This window comes from Papio anubis, chromosome 10 (genome assembly GCF_008728515.1).
Source record: "Papio anubis isolate 15944 chromosome 10, Panubis1.0, whole genome shotgun sequence".
Classification (NCBI taxonomy): Eukaryota; Metazoa; Chordata; class Mammalia; order Primates; family Cercopithecidae; genus Papio; species Papio anubis.
Genome location: NC_044985.1, coordinates 117,174,709 through 117,194,401, shown reverse-complemented (window position 1 = coordinate 117,194,401; position 19,693 = coordinate 117,174,709). Strand labels below are relative to the sequence as shown.

Below are 19,693 nucleotides of genomic sequence, written 5' to 3'. Positions count from 1 at the left end.
TTACTTTTTATTTACTTGAGACCACCCAGAGCCCAGCCACTGCTAACACCTACTATTCACATTCCGAGATAACGTCCTTCCCATCTGTTTTCTTTTTTTTTCTTTTTTCTTTTTTGAGACAGAGATTCGTTCTGTCGCCCAGGCTGGAGTGCGGTGGCACAGTCTGGGCTCACTGCAACCTCTACCTCCCAGGTTCAAGTGATTCTCTTGCCTCAGCCTCCCAAGTAGCTGGGACTACAGGCGTGCGCCATCACACACGGCTAATTTTTGTTATTTATAGTACAGACAGGATTTTACCTTGTTGGCCAGGCTGGTCTCGAACTCCTGACATCAGGTGATCCGTCCGACTTGGGCACCCAAAGTGCTGGGACTACAGGCGTAGCCACCGCACCCGGCTCCGTCTGTTTTCAAGTGTGTAAATAAAACAGAAAAGTGGGGCTGGGCATGGTATCTCACACCTGTAATCTCAGCACTTTGGGAGGACGAGGCAGGCAGATCACTTGAGCCCGGGAATCCAAGACCAGCCTGGGCAACATAGCATAGTAAAGTATCCCTCTGCTTTTATAGAGACTCCATCTCTATAAAAACTTTAAAAATTGGCTGGGTATGGTGGCATATGCCTGTAGTCCTAGCTACTATGGAAAGTGGGGCAGAAAAGTTGCTTGAACCCAGGAATTTAGGCTCCAGTGACCTATGACTGAACCACTGCACTGCAGCCTGGATGACAGAACAAGAGTGTGCCTCTCTAAAAAAAAAAAAAAAAAAAACATAAAAATAAAATTGCCAGGTGCTATGGCTCACACCTGTAATCTCAGCATTTTGGGAGAAAGAGGTGGGCAAATCACTTGTGCCCAGGAGTTCAAGACCAGCCTGGGCAACACGGTGAGATGCCATCTCTACAAAAAATTTAAAAATTAGTTGGGCATGGTGGCACACACATGTAGTCCCAGCCTCTGGGGAGGCCAAGACAGGAAAATCACCTGAGCCCAAGAGTCCAAGGCTGCAGTGAACAATGATGGCACCACTGCACTCCAGCCTGGGTGACAGGGCGAGACCCTGTGTCAAGGCCAGGTGCAGCGGCTCACGCCTGTAATCCCAGCACTTTGGGAGGCTGAGGCGGGTGGAACACTTGAGGTCAGGAGTTCGTAACCAGCCTGGCCAACATGGTGAAATCCCGTCTCTGCTAAAAATACAAAAACTAGCCAGGTGTCGTGGCAGAGACCTGTAATCCCAGCTACTCAGGAGACTGAGGCAGGAGAATTGCTTGAACCCGGGAGGCGGAGGTTGCAGTGAGCTGAGATCACACCACTGCACTCCAGCCTGGGTGACAGAGCTGGAAAACAAACAGAAAAAACCCTGTGTCAAAAAAAAATTAAACTAAAAAACATAAAGGGGAGTTATATGATATACGAATTATTTAATAACTTGCTTTTCCAAACAACAATATGCTGCAACTAGATCTACTTTTGCTTTGTGTGTTATTCCTTTATATGCTATTTCTTTTTTATTTATTCAAATGTTTAGGGATGCTAATATCATTATGAACATATCTAAAGAACGGATAATGTTGCACGCATCAAACAGTTTATATTTCAAGCTAAAATACATCCTATTTATATCAAGACCTTGAGCTCGCCGCTTTGGTAAGTGTAGATTTAATTTCAACACAGGAGTTTAAAGTTTAAACAAAGGGGAACATAATTAAGTTATTCCATATAATGTACCCATTTATTAGGAATATTATGAAACTTAAATCCTGTATTTTCACAAGCATGTCCTTTTGTATATTTGACTCCTGAAATTCAATCTGTTTTGATCCAACAGTACTGTTTCCGTTGTTTTAGGACATTCCAGATAAGGCTGAGGGCAGCCACTTCTCCATCCTGAATCATCACCACATCGTGACACAGCCCCTCTTACCATTAGGAGTCTTCCACTGAAGGGAAGCATGTTATGCCTTTTTGTTTCCTTTGGTATAAAATAATACATGCCCATTTCAGAATATGCAGGCAAGCAGATGTAAACATAAAAATAATGCAAATCCCACCACCTAACCCGACCTGCAATATCATGAGAAACTTCCTCCGTGTTATTTCCTATTCCACCTTATTCCCAGTGTTTTACACACTGCTGAAACGCATTCTGTAAACACAGCTTTGCCTCTTTATTTCTCCAACATCACACAGTACCCTGTTGCTGCCCTCCTCAGTTACCTGGCTGGCGGCTTCAGGGACTGAGAGCCTCACACACAGCCACTCTCCGGCTTTGTGACCTGGTGCAGCCGCCATGAAGTTGTGAAGGTGAAGTGGCATAGCACGCGCACAGAGCACAGCACGGGACTCGCCCACAGTACCCATTTTATCAGCTATTATCATTAACTTACTGAGTCATTACACTGGAGTGTTCTGGTGGAGTTTGTCCCAAGCTGGACTTGGACACTGGGGTGGTTTGCAACTTTTTATATTTAATGGTACAATAAACATGTTGTTCATGAGCTTCATATTTAAGATTATTTTCTCAGGATAGAGTCCCAGTGTTAGAATTCTGGACCAAGAGTCTCTCGGAGTTATTCACTCACTCACTAAGTCACTTTCCCAAATGGTTATACCCATTTCTGCTGCCAGAGGACAAAGAAGCTGCAGTTAACTACCAAGGAGTTTCTATAAACAGCAAAATTCCCACTTATTCAAAACACTAGTCAGATATACAAACACAGACAATGTGACTATTGGACAATAAAAATACACTTTGGCATTAGACTCACGCCTCATTTGTCAGATCGCCCTTAAATGTAAGAAAAAAATAAAAACTAAAAAAAATAGACTCATGCCTCAATTCTTGACAAACCTGGTTCTGCTTGCCCTCCTGAAGTACATAGAAATGTTCAGCAACCACACAGAGAGAAAGGAGATAGAGAACAACTTCTCAGACTTCCTTTCTGCCCAGCCTCTGAGTACTATAGTGTCCATTTTTCAGAATTCAAATACAGAGAATGTCAAATGAGACTGGATTTAATGAGATGAGTGTTATTTCAAGTTTACCAAACTATAAAAAGAACTGAATCAAGTCCATATTCTCAAATCTAAAACGCAGAAGAGGCTGGGCGCCGTAGCTCACACCTGTAATCCTAGCACTTTGGGAGGCTGAGGCGGGCGGATTGCTTGAGCCCAGGAATTCGAGGACAGCCTAGGCAACAGAGCAAGAACCCATCTCTACAAAAAATACAAAAATTACCTAGGTGTGGTGGTGCATGCCTATGGTCCCACCTACTCAGGAGGCTGAGTGGGAGGATCACTTGAGCTCAGGACGTAGAGGCTGCAGTGAGCGGAGATCATACCACTGCACTCCTGCCTGGGTGACAGTGAGACCCTGTCTCAAAAAAATAAAACAAAACAAAATAAAATGTAGATGAGTTCCATGGCAGTAAAAATTCTGAAATGCAGATACTTCCTTTTAAACCCTTTAAATATGTAAATGTCTCATAACCATCCATAAGAATAATTCTATTAAGAATCACTTTATGAACTCCATTGAGATTACCAAGCACTCCTGAGAAGCTCTGTGGCTGTTTTTCAATACTGCAGGGCTGTTTGCACAGCTGGGGAGGCAGACTCCAGCTGGAGAGCACTCCTCTTCAACAGATGGTGCTGGAGCAACTGCACATCCACACAGGAAGAATGAAGTTGGAACCTGACCTCACACCACACACAAAAAATAACTCAAAATGGATCAAGGACTAAATATATTAATAATAGCTGAAACTACAAAACTCGTGAAAGAACACAGGTATAAATCTTGACTCTGGATTAGGCGATGGTTTCTTAAGTATAACACCAAAAGCACAAGCAACAAAAGAAAAAAATCGGACTTCATCAAAATTCAAAACTTTTGTGCCTCAAAGGACACTATCAAGAGAGTGAAAACACAACTCACAGAGAAAATATTTGCAAATCATGTATCTAATCAGGGTCTAGTACTCAAAATATATAAAAAACTCTTACAATTCAACAACAAGAAGACAACCCGATTGGAAAATGGGCAACGGATCTGAATAGATATTTCTTCAAAAAATATATACAAATGGTCAACAAACACACGAAAAGATGCTCAACACTGTTAGTCACTGAGGAACCGATTAATAATACAATATTCTTACATTATTAAATATTATAATGTTATATTACAATAAGCGGAAAGTAACAAGTGTTGGCAAGTGTGGAAACATGGGAACTCTCCTACACTGCTGGAGGAAACTTACAATGGTGCAGCCATTGTGGAAAATGGTTTGGCAGCTCCTCAACAAGATAAACACAGAATTATCCAGCAATTTAACTCACATGTATGTACCCAAAAGAAATGAAAACAGGTCAGCCGGGTGCAGTGGCTCACACCTGTAATCCCAGCACTCTGGGAGGCCGACGCAAGAAGACCACTTGAGCCCGCGTTCAAGACCAACCTGCACAACACAGTAAGACCTCTTCTCTACAAAACAATTAAAAATTGGCCAGGCATGGTGGCACACATCTGTAGTCACAGCTACTTGGGAAGCTGAGGTGGGAGGACTGCTTGAGCCCAAGATGTGGAGGCTGCAGTGAGCCATGACTGCACCACTGCACTCCAGCCTGGGTTGCAGAGACCCTGTCTCAAAAATTTAAAAAAAAAAAATACAAAATAAATGAAAACAGGCATTTAAATAATAATTTGTACATGAATGTTCATAGCAGCTCTATTCACAATAGTCAAAAGGTAGAAGCAACCCAAATATCTGTCAACCGATGAATGAGCAAACAAAATGTGGTACATTCACAGAACAGAGTATTATTCACTCAAAAACAGAAAGGAAGTTCTGAAAAGTACAACATAAATAAGCCTTGAAAACACAGTGCTCAGTGGCCAGGCACGGTGGCTCATGCATGTAATCCCGGCACTTTGGGAGGCCAGGGCGCTCAGATCACTCGAGGTCAGGAATTGGAAGACCAGTCTGGTCACAACATGGTGGAACCCCCTCTGTACTAAAAATACAAAAATTAGCCAGGCATGGTGGAGCGCACCTGTAACCCCAGCCACTCGGGAGGCTGAGGTGAGAGGATCACTTGAACCTGGGAGGCAGAGATTGCAGTAAGCTGAGATTGAGCCACTGCACTCCAATCTGAGTGAAAGAGCAAGACTCTATCTAAAAAATAAATAAATAATAAATGAAATACCCAGAATAGGCAAATCCATGGAGATGGAAAGCAGATTAGTGCTTGTCAGGGGCTGGGAGGAGGGGGAAATGAGGAGTGACTCACGATGGAGAAGGGATTTCCATGTAGGGGATACAAAAGTTCCCAAACTGGATAGAGGTGATGGTTACACAATACCATTAATGTACTTAATGGCACTTAACTGTACCCGTTAAAATGGCTAAAATAGCAGGTTTAAAAGAAAAAGAAAGAGTGTCCCTCTTCCATCATTCTCTAAGGACAAAGCACCATTCATCGGGGGATGAGAGTCCAGTCTTTCCTGCAGGGGAGAGGGAGGCAGACACCCTTCACCCTCAGACACAGAAGAGCAGAGCCAGCAGAGTGGGCAGCAGGTCATCAACAAACACCCACTACCACATGGAGACGGAGAATGGGGCCACTGCACAGGAATTCAAGGTGAGGGGAGAGCCCGTCCAGAGCAGCAGAGACACAGCCTGGGCCCGTGGCCGATCAACCCATGGCCAGCCCCAGACTGTGCCCAGCAAACAGCAATTCGAACCCACAGCCTGGCAAACACCATTCAAGGAACACTAAATCTAAACAGAAAGGGGGAGGGGGGAGGCTGATGGAAAAACATGCCATAAAGTACATGCACAAACCTGAAATGAATGATTGCAGAAAATGGAAGACCATTTTAGAAAAGATGCGACTCTTGTCATTAGTAAGATGCAGGAAGATACACCCTTTATTTAAAAAGTTAAAATTAAAATGTTTTTAAAGGACAGGGAGCACCAAAATGAGAACAGGATTAAATTAAAAGACAACAAGCTAAGATGTTGACCAAGATTAAAGAAAAACTGAAAACAATCACGCTATGGAAAAATTAAAATCCAACTGGAAGGAGTCAAAGGGAAAAATGTACATTACAGAAAATGTCATAGGTGGCAAAAAGACAAAACTGAGAGGCTCCCAGAATGCTGATGGATACAGTGGCAAGGGAAAAATACCAAGATGGACAGAGTGGTAAGGAGACAGATGGTCTAAACCACAGATAAGAACCTCCCCCCAAAAAATAAAATAAATGGAGATGCAATATGAGAGGCAGAGACAAAAGCCTTTCTCACAGAAAGCTACCCAACTCATTTGATGAGGCTGGGACAACCTTAAACCTAAGCCAATCCAAAAAAGGAAAACAAAGACCTGCCAGCTTGAAATCGTGAAACTCCTAGGCACTCTCCTCCCAGGACTGGCAGGAAATGGGCAGCAATGCACGCCGTGGGCTGGCCGCCGCGGCCACACTGTCCCTTCTACCTGAAACTCCAGCTCCAGGACTCCATCCAGAAGACGCAAACAGATCGCAACATAGCAAGCAAGCCTTCAAAGACCAAAGAGCCAGATGAAGGTGTGTTTCTAGGAAAATTAGGATAATTTCAGCATCAAAAAGAATGACTGTAACTGACTGTAAAACACTGAATAAAAATTGCCATGAATTCATATAGTGATACTCGGGGTGGGTGTGGGGGTTTAGGGTTGCGGGGAGAGAAACATTTGCCTCTACTGGGGATGACTATTTACCAAATCCTTACCTTGAACACTGGTAAATATACAGAAAGAATCCAGCAATTGCCCTGCCTTTTTAGGAGGAACTGTGGCCTTTAACCCAGTTGAAGTGAGAAAATATCTTTTTATTTTCACTTTTTTGACAGAGTCTCGCTCTGTCACCCAGCCTGGAGCGCAGTGCTGCTATCTCGGCTCACTGCAACCTCCACCTCCTGGGTTCATGCCATTCTCCTGCCTCGGCCTCTGGAGTAACTGGGATTACAGGCGCCCGCCACCACGGCCGGCTACTTTTTTTGTATTTTTAGTAGAGATGGGGTTTTACATATTGGCCAGGCTGGTCTCAAACTCCTGACCTCAAGTGATCCCCCCGCCTCGGCCTCCCAAAGTGCTGAGATTATAGCCATGAGCCACCACGCCCAGCCCCAAGAAAATATCTTTATAGAACAACACCAACAGACAAACGTGGAATAAATGACAGAATGGGGGAGGCGGGAATCTCCATTTCACAAACTCTCACAATAAAATTGATTCAGGCAAGTCCTTATTGTGTACGAATGTGGAAACCATTTGGGGTAAAGGATATCTGCACAGTGCCCAGGAATCACCTATTACTTCCTAATTGTAAAGGGGGAATCACATCTCCAACGAAAAGATCTGGTCGGGCAAGGTGGCTCATGCCTGTAATCCCAGGGAGGCCTTTTGGGATTACAGGCATGAGCCAAGGCAGGGGGCTCACTTTAGGTCAGGAGTTCAAGACCAGACTGGCTTAACGTAGGGAGATCCCATTTCTATTTTAAAAAAAAAAAAAAAAAAAAAAAGAAGGAAGGAAGAAAAGACCTAGAAATCTCCTGTAAACCAAGCGACGACACAGCAGAGGGGGACAGCCTAGGAGGACACGCCCTCCTCCAAGTGGGATGCAGTACAGAGCACACAGCATTCCATATTTAGGGACATGCCCAAAATGTCAACCGAAATATAGAAGTGAGTCTCTGAAACTGCTCACTTCTACTTTATAGGAAATATAGAAGATAAAATAACATTGTAAAAGAATGATGGGAAAACAATCAGAAAAATCCAGAAAGATTATTAGGTTGGTGCAAAAGTAATGGAGGTTTCTGCCATTAAAAGTCATTAATACAGATAGGAGCGGTGGCTCACGCCTGTAATCCCAACTCTTTGGGAGGCCGAGGCAGGTGGATCACTTGAGGTCAGGAGTTCGAGACCAGCCCAGCCAACACGGTGAAACCCCCGTCTCTACTAAAAATACAAAAATTAGCCGGGCATGGTGGCAGGTGCCTGTAATCCCAGCTGCTTGGGAAGCTGAGGCAGGAGAATCATTTGAACTAGAGAGGCGGAGGTTGCAGTGAGCTGAGATCACACCACTACATTCCAGCCTGGGCCACACACTGAAACTCCGTCTCAAAAAAAAAAAAGTCATTAATACAAGACAACTGCCCTTGTCTCTTGAAAAACTTGATGTCATAGGCAGGTAGGGAACAGGAAGAGAGGACAGTGGAAGTTATTCTAATTTAACAAACTAAAGAGATAACAACAACCAAATATAATGCATAAAACTTGATGGGTACCTGTTTCCCAAAAGAAAGGTCACAAATCACATTTCTGGTTAAATTGGGGAAATTTGAAAATGATCTGGATATTAAACGTTAAAAATTTTTTTCAGGTATAATGGTACTGTTATATATGAAAATATCCTCGTTTTGTGGGGACAGACACTGAGGTATTTAGGGGTAAACCGTACTGGTTCTGGGGCTTCTCTGCACCCCCTTCCTCTTTCTCCTCCCCTGACAGTCCTTCCTTTTTTGACTAGTCCTCCTCCTTCTCCTCTGCCCACCTCCAAAAGCCAATGGCCCCAGCATCCGATCGGGTCCTAACCCCATCACACTGTCCTCACTCTCAGGCCCAGATGAACCATCCTCACTGCAGCTGCATGACTGGGGGCTGGGGAGGAAGGGACAAAGAAGGCCCTATCTGGGTTCAGTGAGACCTATATGGCTTCATGGCACACCAGCAGGCCACCTAACTGCTGAATCTATGTCGCTCATTGGCAAAATTGGGGTAGTGGAGAATAAGAGGTTCCAGGACAGCAAGCAGCGGAGCTAGGTAACAGCAAAATCCCCAAAGCTGTCCTCAACCACAGCTCATTAAATCAGAGAAGAGTTCCATTATCCAGCTCATCACAGGAATCACAAGTATCCTCTCCCCCAACACCCACACCAAACCATCACTGAGTTCTCACAATGTCACCTCCTCAGCATCTCTCAAATCCAGCTACTTCCCCCATCGCCACAGCCACAAGGCCAGGCCCAGGCTGCCAGCATCTCTCACTGCATTGGGTCAGCCAGCATCCACTCAGTCAACCGCAGCACAGCTAGAGCCATCTTTTCAACCACGATCCGATTAGGTCATGCTCCTTCCTAAAATCTTAAAGCAATAGCATCCCACTGCTCTGGGAGAAAAAAGGCAGAGCTCCCTAACACAGCCTCCAACCCTCTCCAGTGTCATGTCCCAACCAAGGGCTCCTGATGCTTACCAGCCCTAACCACCATAGCCTTCTTTCAGCCCCAAGATTTCCCCAAGCTCCCTCTTGCCACAGGGCCTTTGCATACCTCTTTGATCAGCAACCTCCTCCTCCTCATTCTTTCATAAATCCTTTAAAAAAAATACTCTATTTCCTTTGAGCTTAATGTGTTGCTATTCTAACTACCTGATTTTCAGCATGTCTTCTTTTCTAACATATGTATTCTAAGCTATAAATTTCCCTCTAAACATGACTTCAGCTGTACCCCATTTTATATACACGTATTTGCTATTGTTCAACCGAAAATATTTAAGCTTTCTGTGACTCATAAGTTACTTAGAAATAGATATCTAAAATTTCCAAATATATTGAGACATTCTTTTTATTGAACCTGGCTTAATGCTGTTGTTGTCAGAGAACATACTCTACACAATTTCAACTCTTTGAAAGTTTTTGAGACTTGCGTTATGGCCAGCAGATAGTGAATTTTGACAAATGTGCCTGTGTATTGAAAAAAAACTTAGATTCTACAATTGTTAGGTACAGTGTTCTACATATTTCCATTAGGTCAAGTTTAGTACTTGTGGCAGGTGCAGTGGCTCACGCCTGTAATCCCAACACTTTGGGAGGCCGAGGCAGGTGGATCACCTGAGGTCAGGAGTTCGAGACCAGCCTGACCAAGATGGTGAGACCCCCATCTCTACTAAAAATACAAAAATTAGCCAGGCATGGTGACACACACCTGTAGTCCCAGCTACTCGGGAGGCTGAGGCAGGGGAATCACTTGAACCTGGGAGGTGGAGGTTGCAGTGAGCAGAGACTGTGCCATTGCACCCCAGTCTGGGCAACAGAGTGAAACTCCGTTTCTAAAAAAAAAAAAAAAAAAATTAGTACTTGTGTTGCTCAATTCTACATTTTTACAAATTTCTTTGTCTACTTGATGCATAGCATGTAAGACAGGTGTGTTAAAATATCTCACAATGATTATGAACTTGTTTCCCTTACAATTAATTTTTCTTTTATTTTGAAATTATTACTTTCACATTTTAAATTTATATCCAAAATGAACTTTTTCTCATTTATCAGTATATCTTTATCTCTACTCGTAATTTTTCCCTTATAATCTACTTTGATACTAAAATAGCTACACCAAGTTTCTTTTGGTTAGTGTTTGCATAGTATCTTTTCCTATTCTTTTACTTTCAATCTTTTAATATCCTTATATTTTAAATGTATCTCTTTCAAATAGCCTAGTCAGGATTTTCTTTTGTATCCCATCTCACAACCTCTGTATTTTAACTGGAGCATTTAAGTCCACTTACATTTAATGTGATTACTGATACACTGGGATTTCAGTCTACTAACTTACTATTTGCTTTCTCTTTGTCCCAGTTGTTCAGTGTTTTGTCTCCTTTCTTGCCTTCTGTCAGATTTAGAATCCCTGATTCTATTTTTCTTGTTTAGCTTAGATATCACACACTATCACAATTTTGGTGGCCACCACACAGATTACATACAACATGCAACCCTGACTTGTCTAATATAATTGGATCTTTGTTCTTCTTCCTGGAAATGCAAAGACCTTAGAAAAGTTCTACTCCATTTGCCTCCTTTCTAGCCTACATGACATTGTTGTCATGTATTTTAATTATATATATTTTAAACCCAAAGGCATAATTTTTATAGTTAATAATCATTTGGTCTTTTCCACATAGAAACCCTTTTTAAGTCTCCATTCCTTCCTACAACTCTAACGTTTAACTTGAGCTCATTTTCCTTTAGCCAAAACAAACAAAAAACACTTTATGTTTCCCTTAGTGTGGGTCTGCTGGCAAAAACATTGTTTTTGTTTATATGAAAGTGCCTTTATTTCAACTGTATTTTCTGAAGGACATTTTTGCTGCACACAGAATTCTGGGTTCACAGTTTCTCTGAGCACTTAAATTTCAACAGACTTTTGGTTTTCATTGTTTCTGTTAAGAACACAGCTGTCACTCTTTTTTTGTTTGGTTTTTGTTTTTAGAAGCGAAGTCTTGCTCTGTTGCCCAGGCTAGAGTTCAGTGGTGTGATCTCGACTCACTGCAACCTCCGCCTTTCTCTCTTTCTCTTCATCTATGGTTTTCAACAGTGCTTACAGTCACCGGTCGCTTAACAATGAGGATCTATTCTGAGAAATGTAGTATTAGGTGATTTCATCCTATGTGAACATCATAGAGTGTACTTTCACAAATCTAGACGGCACACACCTAATCTGTATGGCATATTAGGTGGCCTATTGCTCCTAGACTACAAACCAGTATAGCACATGATTGTGCTGACACTGTAGGCAACTATAACTCAATAGCAAATATTTGTGTATCTAAATATAACTAAACATAGAAAAGGTACAGTAAAAATATGTCATAAAAGATTTTTAGAATGGTACACCTGTATAGGGTACTTACCGTAACTGGAGCTTGCAGGGCTGGAAGTTGCTCTGGATGAGTGAGTGAGTGACTGGTGAGTGAATGTGATGGCCTAGGACACTACTAACCAATCCTGTATGCTTTATAAACACTGTACACTTAGGCTACACTACATTTATTTTTTTAAAGACTTTCTTCAATAACAAATTAACCTTAGCTTACTGTAACATTTTTACTTTATAAACTTTTAATTTTTTGACTCTTTTCTAGTAACATTTAGCTTGAAACACACACACATTGTACACCTGTACAAAAATATTTTCTTTATATCCTTATTCTATAACTTTTTTCTATTTTAATTTTTTTAATTATTTTATTTCTTAAATATTTTTGTTAAAAACTAAGAAACACACACACACATTAGCCTAGACCTACAGAGAGTCAGGATCATCAATATTATTGTCTTCCGTCTCCAGTGGAAGGTCTTCAGGGACAATGACACACATGGAGCTGTCACCTCCTATGATAACAATGCCTTCTTCTGGATACCTCCTGAAGGACCTGCCTGAGGCAGTTTTACAATTTGCTTTTCTTTTTTCTATAAGTAGAAGGAATATACTCTAAAATAACAGAAAGCGTAAATAGTAAATATATAAACCAGTAACAAAGTTGTTTATTATCATTATCAATTATTATGTACTGTATATAATTGTATGTGCTATACTTTCCTACCACTTGCAGTGCAGTAGGTCTGTTTACACCAGCATCACCACAAACGCATAGGTAATTCATTGCCCTACAACATTGTAACAGCTACCATGTCACTAGACAATAGCAATTTTTCAGCTCCATTATAATCTTGTGGGATCACCTTTGTCCATGTGGACCATCATATGGAAACATCATTATGCAGAGCACGGGGGTGTATCAGGAATTGATTAGATATGGTTCTTTCAGTTCATATGGCTATCGAATCTGTGAATGGTTCCTGTTATTTGTTGCAGGAAATTCTCAGGTATTATCTTTTCTTTCTTTTTTTTTTTTTAATTTAAGACAGAGTTTCGCTCTTGTCACCCAGGCTTTAGTGCAATGGCATGGTCTCAGCTCACTGCAACGTCTGCTTTCCGGGTTCAAGCGATTCTCCTGCCTCAGCCCCCCGAGTAGCTGGGATTACAGGCATCTGCTACCATGCCCGGCTAATTTTAATACTTTTAGTAGACACAGGGTTTCACCATGTTGGCCAGGCTGGTCTTGAACTCCTGATCTCAAGCGATCCGCCCACCTCAGCTTTCCAAACTGCTGGGATTACAGGCGTGAGCCACCGCAGCTGGCCACATTATCTTTTCAAATATTGTGTCTCCTCAATTTTCTCTCACCTCTCCTCTCTTGTGACAATTAAACACAAGACCTTTTTACTGTATCTGTCTCCTACCCTCTCCAATTTTTTCCATTTTTTATGTCTCCAGGCTTCCTTGTGGGTATTTTCTTCTGAGCTATTTTCTGGGTCACACAATTTTTTCAGCCTGGGTCTAATCTGCTCTTTTTTTTGGTTAATTTTGATTATTATGTTTTTCAATTTTAGAATTTTCTTTTATTGGCTGGGTGCAATGGCTCACATCTGTAATCCCAGCACTTTGGGAAGCAGAGGTGGGCAGATCACCTGAGGTCAGGAGTTCGAGACCAACTCAGCCAACATGATGGGACTCCGTCTCTACTAAAAATACCAAAAAATTAGCTGGGCGTGGTGATGGGCACCTGTAATCCCAGCTACTTGGGAGGCTGAGGCAGGAGAATTGCTTGAAGCCGGGAGGCAAAGGTTGCAGTGAGCCGAGATCGTGCCACTGCACTACAGCCTAGGTAACAAGAGTGAGACTCGGTCTCAAAAAAAAGAAAAAAAAATTTTATCTTTAGTAGAGGCGGGATCTTGCCACGTAGGCCAGGCTGGTCTCAAACTCGTGACCTCAAATGATCCACCTGCCTCAATCCGGAAGTGCTGAGATTATAGGTGTGAGCCATGCCAGTGTGGACTAGAATTTTCATTTGGTTCTTTATAGTTTCTAGTTTTCTGCCAAAACTCTCAATCTGATCTTGTATCTCCTTAAACACAAGAAGCATAGTTGTTGTAAAGTCTGTGTCTGGTATCTGGAAGCCCTGCTGATCTGTCTATAGTCTGTTGTTTCTACTGGTTTTAACTCAAGTGCCTTTGCCTCCCTGGGTGTCTATTTTTTTTTATTGTATGCACAATAATGAATTTACAAACAGACTTGTGAAAGTCATTAGAGGCCTCCATTGATGTTATCTCCCTCTAGAGAGGATTAAAGTTTGTTTCTGTTGGGAATCTGGAGACACTAGTACACTGGGATTACTTTAATTTCAGAGGACTGAGGTGATGTGAAGCAGGGCTGCAGTCCTTCCAAAGTCTTACTTCTGGCTCATGTGTATTCCTTGGAAGTGGCTTCTTGGGATCCCAATCCAAATTGTGAGGGGAGGGTGTCACCCAGGACTGTTGCCCTTTGGCAGAACCTGGTGCCTCAGCCGTGTTAAGGCACTCAGACAGTCTCACAGGGCTCAGCCTCTCAGCTCCCATGTTTGTTTTGTTCATGGCCCAGTGTTCGTTCCCCAGGGCTGCCCTAGGGCTGCCACAAAACTTCAAGGCTTAAAACAAAACTTGAAAAAAAAACAAAACAAAACTTGACTGTCTCACTGCTCTGGGGGCTGGAAGTCCGAGATCAAGGGATCAGAAGGGCCGCACTCCCTCTGAAGGCTCTAGGGGAGATTCCATCTGTTATCTCTTCCAGCTTCTAGTGGCCCCAGGCATTCCTTGGTTTGCATCAACAGAACTCTAATCTCAGGCTCTGTTTTCCCATAACCTTTTTCTCTATATGTCTTTCTGTCAAATCTCCCTCCCCTTTCTCTTATAAAGACACCAACACTGGATTTAGAGTTTCTCCTAAGTTCACGATGATTTACTCTCAAAATATTTAATCAGCCAGGCACAGTGGCTTGAGCCTACACTCCCAGCTACTCAGAAGCCTGAAGCAGGAGGATCACTTGAGCCCAGGAGTTTGAGACCAGACTGGGGAATACAGCAAGACCCCATTTCAAAACAAAAATTTTTGGCCAGGCACAGTAGCTGTAATTCTAGCACTTTGGGACGGCAAAGGGGGAGGATTGCTTGAGCCCAGGAGTTAGAGACCCCAAGCATGGGCAACATAGTGAGATCCCCGTCTCCACAAAAATTTGTTTTTAAATTAGCCAGGCATCATGGAACGCATCTGGAGTCCCAGCTACTCAGGTGGCTGAGGCAGGATTGCCTGAGCCCAGTTAACTGCAGTATGCCGCTGCACTCCACCCTGGACAACCGAGCAAGACCTCATCTCAAAAAAAAAAGAAAATATTTTTAAAAGATATTTAACTAATATCTTATTATACCTACACCCTGAAGTTCCAGGTGGACCAAATTTGGAAAAGATGCCAAACCCACTACAGATGCCACTATAGATTCCAAGGTCAAAGCAGCCCCAAATACCACACTCACTTCCACAGACCTTCAGCCTCCCCAGATCCTAGTCCAGAAATTCAGCATCATCTCATTAGCAGACTGTGCTTGGCAGACTGGCTCCTCAGTTACTCAGCCCACCACTGCCAGAAGCAGAAGTCACTGCTCCCTACTCACCTTTCAGACCCCAGCCAGTCACTGCCTCAAGAGGCCCTCCCAGACCTCCCTGATATCAGGTCAAATTCACCTACGATGTCCTCTCAAAGTATTCTGGCTCTCTCCTCATCAGCACCAGTCCCCATCACAACTTTATATTAACCGTGCAATTGTTTATTAATGTCTTCTAGACGATCATCTCTAAAAATTTTTGTTGCTGTTGTTACTCAATAAGATACCCCTAGTGCCTCGCACAACAATTAACAATGTTAAGATCTCAAATATTTGCTGTTAAACTGAACCAGTGAAATAAAAAATATAATACCTAGCCATGATATTCCCACTAGTACTCAATAAATTAACAATTTCTTTAAAAAATGGTCTTTGCTAATTTTCAGCCAGATTTGTTTGTATTTGCTCTTCTGGAGCCCAGAGATGGAGACTCAGACCAGCTTGAGATGAAGAAAAATGGAGTCAGGGAAATGATTCCTATCTGGGATAAAAAAAGAACAATCAGAAAGACAAAAAATAATCAAAAGCAACCATTTAGTGATCACTTACTATACATCGGCCACTATGTTAGGCGTTCTACACAGATTATCCCATTTAATTCTATGAGTTAACATCCCCATTCCTATTTTACGGATATGACAACCATTACTTCTATTTTACTGACATGGAAACTGAGGCTCAGGAACACACAGTTAACATTTACTGTCACTACAACCAACCTAAGATCTAACATTTTCCATGTTTACAGATGAGGAAACCAAGTCTTAAGGGAGGTTTAGATGCCCTGTCCACAATCGCATGCTTCTTAACTAGAAGCACAGGGTCTGAAGCAACTTTATCTGACACCAAAGTTTAGACTCTGAAATCCAACAATAAAACGGTATTAAAAATCTTCTACATTACTTCATACCTACTAGGATGGCTATTATCAAAAGAGAGATAATAACAGGTACTGCCAAGGATGTGGAAAAATTGGAACCCTCCTCATACACAGCTGGTGGGAATGTAAAATGGTATGGTAGCTTTGGAAAATAGTCCAGTAGTATTACCATATGGCCCAGCACTTCCACTCCTAGGTATATAGCCAAGATAAATGAAAGCCAACGTCCGCACAAAAACATGTACATGAATGTTCATAGCAGCACTATCCAGAATAGCCAAAAAGTAGAAATAACTCAAATGTCCATCAACTGATAAATGGATAAATAAAATGCAGTGTATCTGTATAATAGAATACTACCCAGTAACAAAAAGAAGAAATGAAGTACCGATACATGCTATGACATGGATGAACCTTGAAAATATCATGCTAAGTGAAAGAAGCCAGAACACATATTGTATGATTCCATTTTTATAAAATGACCAGAATCAGCGAACACAGAGACAGAAAGTAGATTCTGGTTGCCTATGGTTGAGGGAGTTGAGAGGAAATGGGGTGATGAAAATGTTCTAAAATTGACTGTGGTGATGGTTGCACAACAGCAAATATACTGACAACCCCTGAACTATATGCTTTAAATGAGTGAACTGTATCCCATGTGAATTATATCTCATAAAACTGGGGTGTATTTTTTTAAGATTTTTACAACTTAAACCCTTCACCTAATTTTTACTAGTCTTCATTTCATAATGGAAAGAAATGCTTTGTTTAAATTTAAAATCAGGAATCCAAGCACTTTCATGCTCATATCCAAAAAAATGTTAACTTTTTAGAAACTTTCAAATAAATTAAACTCTTTTAACTGATAGCTTCGCAGAATTACACGGTTCTTTACCGAAATTTCAAAATACCTTATAATGCGCTGGAGAATGTGCTGGTTGGTGTGTTAGCTCCATTTTCTTTCTTTCCATTCTAGCTGTGCAGTTCTACAGAGTCATTACTGTATACTGTGGTCAGGAAATACAAATGAAGTAATGTCTTTGCTGGGGACAGCTTCAACTCTACAGAGCTCGGATATATTAAAAAATCACACATGCCTGAAACACTAAACTGACAAATGGCCATCACAAATCTGCACAGATCAAATTTTCAATATGCTAAAGATCTATAACCTGAAGAATTATTTGAAGTTTGGAGAGGCTTCTTTTTACATGTGTGCCATAAGCTCTTGTATTTCAAAGTGTGGTCCATGGACCAGCAGCATCAGCATCTTATGGGAGCTTGTTAGAAATGCATATTCTGCCAGGTGCGCTGGCTCAAGCTTATAATCCCAGCACTTTGGGAGGCTGAGGTGGGTGTATTACTTGAGCTCGGGAGTTTGAGACCAGGATGGGGAATATGGCGAAACTCCATCTCTACAACAAAATACAAAAATTAGCCAGGCATGGTGGCATTTGCCTGTAGTCCCAGCTACTTGGGAGGCTGAGGCAGGAAAATCACTTGAGCCCTGGAGGCAAAGGTTGCAGCAGCTGAGATCGCACCACTGCACTCCAGCCTGGGTGACAAAGTAAGACTTTGTCTCAAAAAGAAAAAAGAAAATAAAAAGAAATGCACATTCTAAGGCCCCACCCACCCTAGACCTACTCAACCATAATCATCATTTTAACAAGATCCCTAGGGGATGAATCTGCACATTAAAATTTGAGGAGCACTGTCCTAAGACATTCTCTTTGTTTTTCTCTTCATTAAGACAGCTCTGACTTGCACTAGACTAATATTGTAAAAGCCTGACATACATACAGTTCTGGTCCTGGGCCAGCTTGTCCTCAGATCCATTCTTTGTCCTTCTGCTCCAGTCCAAGTTGTGGAGGAGGTGACCCCAGCCAGGACAGGGTTCCCAGGCAGAAGGGGAACAGTACATCTGTAGCAGCAGCTGTGCCCTTACAAGCCTCCAGCCACTGCCAGGTGGACCCCTTGTGACCCCAGTTTTTGGTGGGTGACAGCTGTCCCTGAAGTCTGAAATGCCATCTCCTTCCTTCACCCTCCAGCTTAGGGGTGGCAGCGGTTTCCTGCTTGTTGCCTCATCTCCGGCTTGCCTCACTGCAGCCTGCATTCTCAGTACTCCCACCACCTGTGTGACCACTCCCCTACGTTACATTCCTTCTGCTCTAAATACTTAAGGTGAGTTCTGTTTTTCTTTTTAGACTCAGACTGCTACCCCATACCATTTTTGATATTTCTATTATGTACCATAGATACCAGAAGAATTTTGTGAATGGCTTATCTGCTGGAAAAAAAAAAAAATAGAGCTATTACATACAGTCAACCTCGCATTCCCACATTCTGACAATCTCTTAACAACTCAGAAGAAAAATCAGCCTTAAGCTATCTGTACAGCAGATGTGACTGTATTCAGAAACTCTAAGTCCTCGGGGTGTATTTTTAACAGTCTACCCATCACTCCTCCTCAACCAGAACAGCTGGTATAGCAGCTATTGTTTTAGGAGAAAAAAGAAGGAAAGCAAAAACACCTCTTAACCAACAAAATTCTGAACACTGGAATCTCTCAGGAATCAAATCTCTCTCAACACAATCTTGTTCTTAATCAACCTTTTAAATCACATGATCTACCCCACACTAGTCAGCACCTTGCCTGGGCAACAGAAGAAAGCAAGTCCTATCAGTACCATTTAGGGCTATGTGGAGATCTTCCCAAAAGCACATCTGGTCCATCACCCCCATGCTTTGAACAACCCTCTGTGGCCACCTCTTGCCCACGGCCAAAAAGCAAACCCCTCAAAGGACCAGCCCCTCGAAATTCAGCCTTAACTAACCCTTCCAACCTCTAAGTCTAATCAACGTGATCCACCTCTGGCCCAACTTCTGATCATTTCACAGTTGTGCCTAAAGCTCTAGACACAACGTTCAAATATGTAGAAAGCCATTTCTTACCCACTTAGCCTGGCGAATTCCTTATCCCTCAAGATCCCACCTTAAAGAAAACCTCTCCTGCCTCCCCAGGGCAGTCTCTGCCCCGAGTTTCCACAGCACTTAAAATGTTGTCATGTCAGGTGCCCAGGTGTCCATCTCCCCACTAGACTGAGAACCCCTAGGTGTAGAAACTACCTTCCATCTTAAGGTCTTGACCATGGTTCCAATCCAGATCCACATTTACGACCTGTGACACTCTGGACAAGTCATTTAACCTTGACTCTACTTCTATTCCAATTCCAAAAGGCGGAGATGATAGCATCCAACTCATTGGGTTCTCACCAGTACTAATAAACTAACCACGTCAAGTGCTGTAAAGCTAACCCAAGAAATTGCCTGGCACATAGACGGTATTAAAGAATTGTTATTTGCTATTGCTATCATTATTATTACTACTGTTACTGTTACACCCGGAACAAAGCAGGTGTTCCGTACCTATTTGCTGAGTAACTGGAGCACTTCACAACA

At 42.3% G+C, this 19,693-nt stretch overlaps 1 protein-coding gene across 14 annotated transcripts in view; it reads right to left on the bottom strand.

Moving 5' to 3' along the window:
* DGKD (diacylglycerol kinase delta) overlaps positions 1-19,693 on the bottom strand; it is a 116,533-nt gene that overhangs the window by 95,707 nt on the left and 1,133 nt on the right. For 2 of the 14 annotated variants that reach the window (XR_635900.4, XM_021924154.2), the window contains exon 1: positions 2,214-3,165. The exons of 4 other annotated variants lie outside the window; for them this stretch is intronic. Coding sequence is in view for 8 of the 10 variants with exons in the window: in XM_021924154.2 (XP_021779846.1) it covers positions 2,214-2,375 (162 nt within the window). In the remaining 2 variants the exon portion in view is untranslated. Of the gene's footprint in view, positions 1-2,213; positions 3,167-18,034; positions 19,683-19,693 lie in introns of those variants that run through there. 8 more of the 14 variants (XM_021924163.2, XM_031651616.1, XM_009183355.4 and 5 more) reach the window with 6 other exon arrangements.